The following is a 10,393-nucleotide window of genomic DNA, read 5'->3' on the forward strand; positions in this document are numbered from 1 at the left end:
TCCATCAAAAGAAGAAAATAGCAGTGACCATATTGGAATACTCCACAGCACAGAAAAAAAAAAGGGTCAGTATACATGTATGGACTTGTGAAATGTTCTCTTGCTACAGCTTTACCATTGTGCAAGAGAGCTGCAGAGAAATATGTATAACGTAATGCCGTTTTGTGTGTGTGTAAATGCACAGAGAAGGACAAAGGAGGACACACATGTACACCAAGGGTTGATATTGAGACTGACGAGGGGAGGACCTGCTCATTTTATTTGAAGCACTTTTGTGTCGTTTAACTCTATTACAGTGAATATGTTTCTTTCCTAATTAAAAAAAAAATGAAATCTAGGTCTGAGGGTGTGGCTCAGTGATAGAGCCTATGCTCGGCATGAGCAGGGCTCTGGGTACTGTCCCCAGTGCTGCAAAGAAAAACAGAAATCTAACAGTTTAAAAATTGGAGATGAGCCAGGCGTGGCACACACACCTGTAATCTCAGCAACGTGGGGGCTGAGGCAGGAGGACTGCAAGTTAGAGGCCAGCCTCAGCAACTTAACAAGATCCTGTCTCAAAAGAATAAAAAGGACTGGGGATGGAGCTCAGTGACAGAGCACCCCTGGGCTCCATCCCCAGTACTGACAAAAAAAAAAATGATAATAGTTCTACCTCATGGATTGTTGTAAGGATGAAGTGGGATAACATATGTTATAAGCTCCATTAATGATAGTTCCTTTTCTCTTAAAAAAAATGTAATAAGTGGCTTGTGAATTGGCTGGGTGGGCTTGGGCAAGTCTCTTGACCTCTCGGAACCGCTGCATCCTCAGCTGTAGCACAGGTGTTCCCGCCTTCCCATCCGGTCGCTGTGACATAGTAGAATGGTATCCTGGGGCATGAGGCTGGAAAGCGCCTGCCCACAGAGGCGCTCAGCAGACACCCACGCCTTGCACGTGCCCTTCCTGGATGGGAGGCGGTGGCGGGTGGAGTGCTGAGCTGGGTGGTGGAGGGGAAGCAGATGGATGAAACCCTCAGCAGCCGCCGTGGGGGGAGGAAGAGGTCCTGGGTGGCCTTGAGGGACGCGTAGAATCTAAGTACCTGTGGTGGAGGCTGCCGTCCCCACTCCTTGCCAGCTCAGAAGTGGGAAGCGGGCCAGTTGCGCTCGCTGTGGGACATTGAGCATGACCTCCTGGGAGGCAGCGGGAGGCCCTTGCAGATGTGGGGGGGCGAGCTGGAGAGATGGCACAGGGACCAGACCGGGGGGCCCTGGATGTGGGGTTTGAGGCACCCCTGCCTCTGCAGCAGGGGCTGAGGACAGAGAGAAGTGAAAAATGCCCTGGTGTCCGGCGGACAGCACCGAGCTGGGTGACCTCTGTGGACCGTTGTACATACACTGCAGGCGATAGAGACGGGACGCCAGCATCAGGAACCCTGCAGGATCCAGAATGGGGCCCTCAGACAGGGGGCCCAGGCGGCCTCAGGCTCCCGAGAGAGTCACACCACAATGACAGTGAAGGAGCTCAAGGATCAGCTGGCGGCCTGTTCCATGGGACACACCATGACCTTGAGAGCAGGCCCGCGACCTCTGGCCATGCTCCGCTCCTCATTTCCATCCACAGAATGGACTCCCAGTGCAAGCACTTCCAGCCCCCCACCCCCACCCCGAAGCCGCATCCACACCTCAGGCTCAGGAGTGTCTGGGGACCTGCCAGCCCATCCCCCAGTCTCTGTGCTGCTCTCTCCCATTCAGTACCTGTCTTTGCATGAGACCAATGACAAACAGCCTGCAGGGCATGGGGACCGGAGCCGTTGCCCCATCCTGCCAGGAGCCACCAGGGGAGGCTCTCCTTGGAGAAGGGTAGACGGGATTTCAGTGTTGGAGGACAGGGCTTGATCAAGCAAGGGCTTGATCCTCATGGCAGCTGCTGGGTCTCGAGGTCCTGTCCTGCGTCCTCTCCTTCCTGTATGATTCCTATCCTCACGGGGCAGGAAGTGGCCTTAGGGCAGCCGGAGAGCAGGACGAGCTGGAAAGGGGGCTGACAGCCCTGAGCCATGGAGTGGGGCATAAAGGTGGGACCACCCAGCCTGGCCCCAGCAGTGCCACAGCCCCCCCCCCTCCTGGATCTGCCCTCTCATTGGCTGTCTAACCTGGAATTGACAGCCAATCAGCATCAACCGTGTCCTCACCTCTTTAGCTGCAGTGACTCATCCCAGTTCCAAAGTAGAAGTCAGCAGTGTGGGATCCTCCATGCGACCTTGACATATCCTTTTCCCTCTCTGGGCCTCAGTTTCCCATCTGTCTGAATCTCCTCTGCAGATCTCAGGAGGGAGCCCTGACACCCCCTTTCAGACCACGGGCCTGGGTAGAGCCAGCTGCCGCGTGCTGAGCGGGCTCCTGGCTGCTCCTGCAGCGTGACCCCATGTGGAGCAGAGGGTCCGAGGGCAGCACGGGGAGGGGGGGGATCAGCCCTTTCCCCTGGGGGGGCGCCTTTAGAGGAAACCTAGACCAGGGACAGCAGAAAGGAGCCAGCCCCGCCCCACCTGGGCTCTCCCACATCTCCAGTCCTGGGCTGGCAGGACCTGGATTGCCCGAATGCCCCTTGGCCTCAGCCTCGGCTCAGGGGAGTTTCGGGTCTGCATGGAGAACCCAGCAGCTGAGATGCAAGGCTCCTCCCACGTGGGCTGCATCTTTGGCTGAGAAATCGGGGGGAGGGACACAAAGACCCCTCCCCAGACGTGACCTGTGGCCCCTCGTGTCTTCACAGAGATTTACTGCCCTTCACGCTGCGGCTGCCCCAGGCCATCCTTGAGGCCAGCAGCTTCACGGACCTCGAGACCATCTCCAACCTGGGCCTGGGTAAGTCCTCCCCATGGAACCAGGGAAGCAGGTGGCAGGTGAGGAAACGGGGCCCTAGGATTTCCCTCAGGGCCCCTCGGTGAGACCAAACTGGACCTGGAGTTCCAGCTCATGAGACCACCCCATCCTGGACAGCTGACCAGGAGGACCCAGGGCACAGCCTCTCGTGTCAGGCCATGGCCCTGGGAGAGCTGGGCCAACACCAAGGCCTTTCTGGGTGGTGGCCAGATAGTTGGCCACCAGACTCTGGCCTCTGACCACAGCGTGTGCTGTCATCTCTTGTACTGCTGTCCAGAGGCGTGGACAGTGGTCGGCTGAGTGGTGGACAGCAGCCTGGCCTGGGAACCCAGGGAGGGTCTTGTCTGACCCCAGGTCTGGCCCCTCCTCCTGGATCTGCCCTCTCATTGGCTGTCTAACCTGGAATTGACAGCCAATCAGCATCAACCGTGTCCTCACCTCTTTAGCTGCAGTGACTCATCCCAGTTCCAAATAGCCTGGTAAAGACTGTTGTCATCATCCCCATTTTGTGGCAGAGGAAACTAAGGCTCAAGAGGTCAAATAGCACATCCAATGTCACAGCACCTGGCGGAACAGAACTTGAACCCAGGCAGCTGAATGCAGGCACCTCCCTCCATCTCACACTGCCTGTGACCACCCAGAACCTGCTGCTGGGCAGAGTCACCCCGTGTGTGAACTCTGGGGCCAGCTTTCAGTTGACATTGGAAGTCAACCCTGACCTCCACGCCTTCCCTGCCCCCACAGATATCTCAGTTGTTGGGCTTTTGCCCTCCTGGGAGCTTGGGTGTAGGACAGATGACAATTTTGCAGTTAGCACAATCCAAATCACCTACCCCGAGGTCTAGAACGACATTATTGATACTTTCTAACCACTGCCAAGCACTGGTTTGTGTGATCCTTGTGTATTTTAAAGACATAAAATACAATTTAAAAGTAGAAGGGCAAGTTTTAGCCCGCTGAGGGGCTTGCTCTGGGTGGCCTGGAAAAGACAGGGCAGAGCTGGGTGGGACTGGCACTGAGAACTCCTTCCCGCAGTTCACTGCACATGTCGCGACCCCCTCTGTGGCTGTTGGAAGGAGCAGTCGGTGGCCACATTGCAGTGGCATGACCTCCGTCAGGGTAGGTTTGCTGCACCCCTAACCCCACTTGTGGGTCCAGGCAAGCGTCCCTGGGCCTGCGTGTCTGGAGACCCCTGCAGGTTCCTCTCTGCCGGCAAGAGCCTGGTTGCCCCAAGACTTCAGAACACTCTGGATTTGAAGCAAGCTGCTCTTCTTTGGAGGACCACATTCCTGTCTGGTACAGATGAGCATCTCCTGAGAGAACCTGTCCCCGGACACCATGTGGGAGTGGAGAAAGGAGGCCCCGGTGGAGGCCCAGGGCAGCCCAGATGCACCCCCGGCTCTTTCTTCCTGGAGAATGAGAGTTACATGAAACCCCAATGTGTTGCAGCTTAGGATCTGGAGGGCTCTGTTCAGACCGAGTGTCCCCAAGTGCTGAAGGTCAGAGTGTCCCCAGGTGCTGAAAGCTGGCCCAGATTCAGAGCCAAGGAAAGGCTAATATTCCAGTCTGTGCCCTGAGTGGAAGGGGACCTAGAACTGAAGGGGTCCTTTGTGTCAGGACTGGCCCTGGCCCTGGCCTTCACAGGCTTGAGCCTCAGCAGCCCTCGAATGTGGCCCAGGTGTTAAATAAGCAGAGCATGTCATCTGCCAAGGGCCAGGCACCCCAGGGTTGTGCTAAGCATGTCACGTGCTGTTCTAGGCAAGGAACTCTTGCAGCAGAGAACCAAACCCCCTCAAAGTAGCATGGATAAAAAGAGAGAAGGGTATCAAGGAATCTCCCAGAAGGGAAGGTGGAGAGTCTCTGGGCTTGGGGGCAACAGCCGCTGCCCTTGCTCTCTGTCTGTGGCCCCCTGGCCTGCTCAAGTCCTGCTCCCTCTCTCCTCTGACTGGCCAGGCCCTGACCCCAGCCCCTCTGGCCATTGCTGTTCATGCAGGTTCTCCAGGGAATATTCAGATGACCAGTGGCCAGCCACATAATGTGGAGGGGGAGAGGGGGACAGTTCCCCGGTATAGTCAGCGTTTCAGGGGAAACCAAGAGGACTGTGGGAGGACGACTCCTGGACACAGGTGCGCACATTCGTTATTTCATTTATCCACATAAAACCCATTTTACTGATGAGGCAAATGGAAACCCAGAGAGTCTAAAGGGCTTATTCATCTGGAAAAAGAAGCGAAACCCTGACGCAGGACGGACGCAGCATGGATGAACTTTGGCGACACATGCTGGGTGAAGGGAGCCGGACACGGGTGGCCAGGGTCTGTCCTCGTGAAGTGTTCAGAACCAGCAGATCCACAGGGACAGGAGCAGGTCAATGGCTGCGGGGGGAGGGGGTCCGTATGGAGGCTCCCTGGGGGATGGTTAAGATGCTCTAAAATGGATTGTGGTGACAATGCACGGCCCTGTGGATATACTAAAAGCCACTGGAGTGTTTGAGTGGTAGTTATGTGAGTGACACTTCAGGAAAGCTCTTAAGGAGACACAAAAATCCACAAAAGCTTTCCACACTAGGGCGAGGCAGGGGCTGGACTCACCCTCTGGCTTTCTGAGCAGGAACTCAGCTGTGTCTGACCCCTGCCACCGGTCTTCGGCCAGGCCTGGTCACCCTCAGCCCCTCAGCACTGCCCTCCCTGGCCTTTCCCCAGTGGAAATCAACGTGGTGGCCTTTGGCTGTAGGGCCAGGATGTGGCATCAGGAGAGGGATGACAGACAGCCCTGCCCTCTGCGTCAGACCCTGTCCACACCACTGTTTTCCCCCATAGCTTTCCCATAAATGTCTAGCATGCCGCTGGGCACGGTGGCACATGCCTATAATCCCAGCAGCTCGGGAGGCTGAGGCAGGAGGATCGAGAGTTCAAAGCCAGCCTCAGCAAAAGCAAGGTGCTAAGCAACTCAGTGAGACCCTGTCTCTAAATAAAATATAAAAAAGGGCTAGGGATGTGGCTCAGTGGTTGAGGGTCTCTGAGTTCAATCCCTGGTACCAAAAAAAAAAAAAAAGCCTAGCTTGCTGTGTTTGCTTTTAACTGGCAACCCCAGATAAACATGAAAATGAAAACCATACATAACCCATCAACCGTTGCAGAAAGTACGGTTTTGTGACTTGCCTTTTGATTTTGTTCTGTTTGAACATACTTTGTGATTTTCGGGTTTGTTTTGCCCTAGACCCAGTGTGAAGGGGTGTTTAGTTCAGCATAAAGATCTGTCAGACTTTCAGCCCATCTGACGATCTTGGGATCATAAGTGTTTTGAGGCACATGTCTTCCTTATCTTTAGTATCAGTTATTTTCTTTCTCTGACGTTCAACTCATTTTCTTTAGACGGGTAGAATAAGCCCTGCTATTTAGACAGGGACGATGTTGCTGAAACGGAGCTATTTGCTTGCAGGTTCAGCTTCATGTGACGGCTCAGAATGTTCGTTCCTGAGCTGACGTCAGGAAGTCCAAGTTTGGACTGGGAAAAGCCAGCGTTCGACAGTGCAGGCTATATAAGGTGTAATCTTGGACTTCAAGGGTTTCAGGTTAGCTGAGGCTACAAAACCCGCCTAGGGAGTAATTCAGCTCTGAACTGCACACAGTCGATTCAAAGTGCAGAAGGAACTCAGGGAATAAGGGTTTCAGACAGTGGTTCTCAAACATATTTGCAATACGCATGTTTAATATTTTAAAAGTGCATTCAGGAAAAGCATTATGTTCTCTAGCTCACCCATGTTTGCTTGTAACTTGCTTTTTCCTTATGATACAATGAGAATTTTCCTAGTTATTAAATATTCTTTGGAAACTTGAACGACTAGCCAACAACCCACCTTTGGGAGGCCCCCAAAATATATGTTCCCTGAACTCCCTGAATTCAGGGCTGTTTTGACGGCATTTGAGGCACATTGCTGCGTTCATTCATCTCCTTCTGTCTTGCTGCTGGCTCAGGTATCCCCAAGGGTGGAGCCTTATTTTGCTGTCAGGACCTCAGCCTGGCCCTCTGAGGACTGTAGGAACGGACACTTCACAAGAGACGTCCCCCACTGAGGCTCAGGAGGCTCAGGCCAGCAAAATGGTGGCCTTGGCTGGAGGGATGAAGAGAGGCAGCAAAGGGATGGGCCCTTTCTGGGAACTTCCACAGCTTGGCACGGTGCCCAGGGCACTGGCGCACACAGTGCTGCCAACCACTAGGATTGCATGACACTATGTTCCTCTTCTCTGGCCTTGGCATTTTGCAGGTTGCAGAGAAAGTTACTACTCCTTTTTTTTTTTTTTTGAGCATAAACTCCCTTCCCTCACGGGGCCCAGACCCTACAGTGCAGCTCCCAACTTCCCCTCTCCCCTGGAGCGGCAATGGCTTGGAGGTCTGTGCCTTGCCACTTGCAACCACCAGGGACAGGAGAGCAGCATCCTGGGCCCTAAGACCCTCCCCTAAAACCCAGCGTCTGCTCTGCTCCTCGGGAATCCAGATGAACCGAGGGAAGCGTGTTCTTATTCTGTAGAGGGCAGCCCGCCCTGCTCTCCTGGGCAGGCCATGCTGCGGACGGTCCACCCACGTACAACTCCGATGCCCTCCTTTTGGCCCCCCTTGCCCACTGTCTCATCTCCTCATCCCCTGTGCCTCAGGCTGTCCCACCTTGCCGTCAGAGCTGACCCTTCCTATGTCTCCTCCCCTGGACCCTGCCTCCACACTGGCTGAGCTAATAAGCCAAGCCCTGCCCTGGCCACTAAAGATGTGCTGATGGGGCGTCAGACAAGAGCAGAACTGTAGCTCAGTGGTCACTGCAGAGCACACTCGGAGCTGGGGGGACATGGGAGCCAGGTGAATGCATCCAGAAGCCTCCACCAGATAGGTGCCATGTGACCTGAACCATAAAGGAGGAGCAAGAGCTTATCAGGTGGAAAGTGTGGCCAAAGAATCCCAAGTAGCACAGGAACAGAGTCGGGCAGCACGTGGCCTGTCCATGACAGCCCAGCACAAGGAGTTGGGTGTAGACTCAGCAGATGATTTCAGAAAGGAGACACAGGGGCCAGAACCCAACACAGGCTTGAAGGATGCAGGAAGCAATGATGGGAGGGTCCTGGTCCCGGCCAGCGGTTCTGGACATTTTCTAGCCAACATCCACCCTCACCAAAGGAAGGGTCTTGGGGGAACTTGGGCTGCTGCCCCAGGTACCTTTGAGTCAGGCTGGCCACCTGCGGCTCGGTGCTCTGGAAAGTTCCAAGGAGACACCTGTGTTGAGCTTGTGCAGAAGTGCTCACCTCATAGGGTCAGAGCATCTGAGTCTCAACACAAAGCACCCAGGGAGTGAGTCCACCCTGGAGGGGCCAGCAGCTGCCCAGGAAAGCAGAGCAAGGACTGGCAATCATGGAGAGTAGCTGGCCCCGACACAGGGCAGCCTGCCTGGGACAGACGTATCCTGTGGCTGTCATGTACAGAGCTTGGCATGCTGCAGGGACGATGGACGTCTGTCATTTTGTTATGGTGGTGACTGCTGGCCTTCTTGGCTGGTGGCCAGACACAGGGTCTCTGCCCAGGGCAGGGATGAGCAGTGAATCCCACTCCCCTCCAGTAAGGGGTACCCACGCCTGGCAGAGGCAGCTGACTTTGTGTCCTGGAGTGCACGCTGCTCGCCTTGACTCTGCCCAGCAAGATTGTCAATGACCATGTCCCTGAACGTGCCCATGTCTTAGAGTGGGCACACACTGTTGCCCCGACCCCACCCACCATCCAGCGATATGTCCTTACTTTCAATGCCAAGAGGCCGTTGTGTTCTTACCACATCCCCAGCTCTGGGGTGCAAGCCACCTGCCACTCACCAGCACTCGGAGAGCAACCGAGAGGGGAAGTGTCGCAAGTTCCTATGAAGAAAGGCTGCGTGACATGGTGGCTAAACAGAAGCTTCAGAGCTGGTCTGCCCCTTCCAATCCCAGCTCCCTCACTCACCAACCCTGTGGCCTCCAGCAAGAGCTTTGGTCCGAGTTTCTTATCTTCAACTGTAAAATGGGAACCAGGCCTACCGTCAGGGTGTGGAGATAATCCAGGGAAAGCCAGCCTCCCACCCGCTGGCACACGCCAACAACTCCCTGGGGTGTTGTGACGCGAGGTTTTCTTTTTCCTTTTTTAACATGAAGTTTATTTAACTGATACATAAAAGCATAAAATTGTACATATCGATGGGTCACCGAGTGAGGCTTCGGTTACACAGTGATACACTGTAAGGTTTAAGTCGGACCAAACACACCAGTTTCCTTACTTATCATTCCTTTATGGTGAAAACTCAGATTCCTTGTTAGCTTTGTGAGATTCACGGCACCTTGTCGTTATCTGCGACCACCCTGTTCTACAGTCGCACACCAACCTCCGTGTGTGGCTTTCTTATGAATGAATCTCACCCAGGTGGCAGAAGCCCAGGGCCAGGCCGGGCCGGCTCCAGCTTTCACGGGAACCCTGGTCTGCCTGGCCAGCCCCCTCTCTGCTCCTACAATCTGCAGGTTGAGCAGGACCTGGGTCCATGTTCCTCTGAAGGAGGATCTGCTTGAGTGAGCTCAGGGTGGCTTGTCTGCCAACTGGAATTGTTTTCAAGAGTGTCCCCATGCCCTTCTGGGGAGAGTCCTGAGCATTCCTGGAAGCTTGAAGGTGTGGCCCCCAGAGGTCAGGGACTCCCGAGCCAGGCCTGCCTAGTTGGCTGCAGGCACTTGCGGAACCCGCGGGGCCCATCCTGTCGGCAGTGCGGGGCCCCACTCAGCACCAGAGCCGCTGCTGGCCGAGCTGCTCCCCACGGGGCCTGGTCCCAGCTTCTCAGTCAACTTCAAGAGGCCCGAGTGTGGTGGGTTTGCAGCATCAGGTACTCTCCATGGGCTGGCTCTGATCCCGTGGGCCACAATCCCTGGGTTCCTTCTTCCCATATCAACTACGGTGGCCAAAACAGGCCGAGTCCCCTCCCAGGACCTATAGTGTCCTCTCTTGCATCCCAGTGATGTGGGCACTGCTGAGATCCTCTTAGAGGTGACCGGGATGAGGCCCAGGAGAGCCAAGTGACCTGCCCCAGAGCACCCAACTGGGCAGCTGCAGGACTCCAGCCTCTGTCCCCCCACCCCGTCTGCGCCATGCCTTCCCCACGGGAGCCTTCTGCTGGCCTGGCTCTGGAGCGTGGCCGTTGTCACCCCCACCCTGGGTCCCGCTGCCCTCCGTGTGGGCTGTCACATCAGGGGACGGAACTGAAGCTGGGCCTGTCACATCCCCCCAGCCCCACCCAGCTCTGCGGGGGAGGGTGGCCGGGGCTTCCCCTCGAGGCAGGAAGTGGGGAGAAGTTTAAGAGTCCAAGGTGGGAAACAGCCAGAACAGTGAAGCAGCCGCCTTGATGGGCCTCGGGGCCCTGTCCCCCGCGCCCGCAAAGGCCACCCGCCCCAGCACTCACGGCCTCCCCGTCTCTGCTTCCCACAGGCTTCTGGGACTCCTCGCTGAACCCCCCGCGAGGCCGCAGAAACTCAGCAGAGCCCCCAAGA

At 55.7% G+C, this 10,393-nt stretch overlaps 1 protein-coding gene across 2 annotated transcripts in view; it reads left to right on the forward strand.

Annotated features, from left to right (window-relative positions):
* Positions 1–10,393, forward strand: part of Rin3 (Ras and Rab interactor 3) — an 84,584-nt gene that overhangs the window by 46,358 nt on the left and 27,833 nt on the right. The window contains exons 6-7 of one of the 2 annotated variants that reach the window (XM_048799221.1): positions 2,746–2,837; positions 10,332–10,383. In XM_048799221.1, the coding sequence (XP_048655178.1) occupies positions 2,746–2,837; positions 10,332–10,383 (144 nt within the window). Of the gene's footprint in view, positions 1–2,745; positions 2,838–10,331 lie in introns of both variants that reach the window. The other variant, XM_015494907.2, reaches the window with a different exon arrangement.

Source organism: Marmota marmota, unplaced genomic scaffold (genome assembly GCF_001458135.2).
Source record: "Marmota marmota marmota unplaced genomic scaffold, marMar, whole genome shotgun sequence".
NCBI classification, from domain to species: domain Eukaryota; kingdom Metazoa; phylum Chordata; class Mammalia; order Rodentia; family Sciuridae; genus Marmota; species Marmota marmota.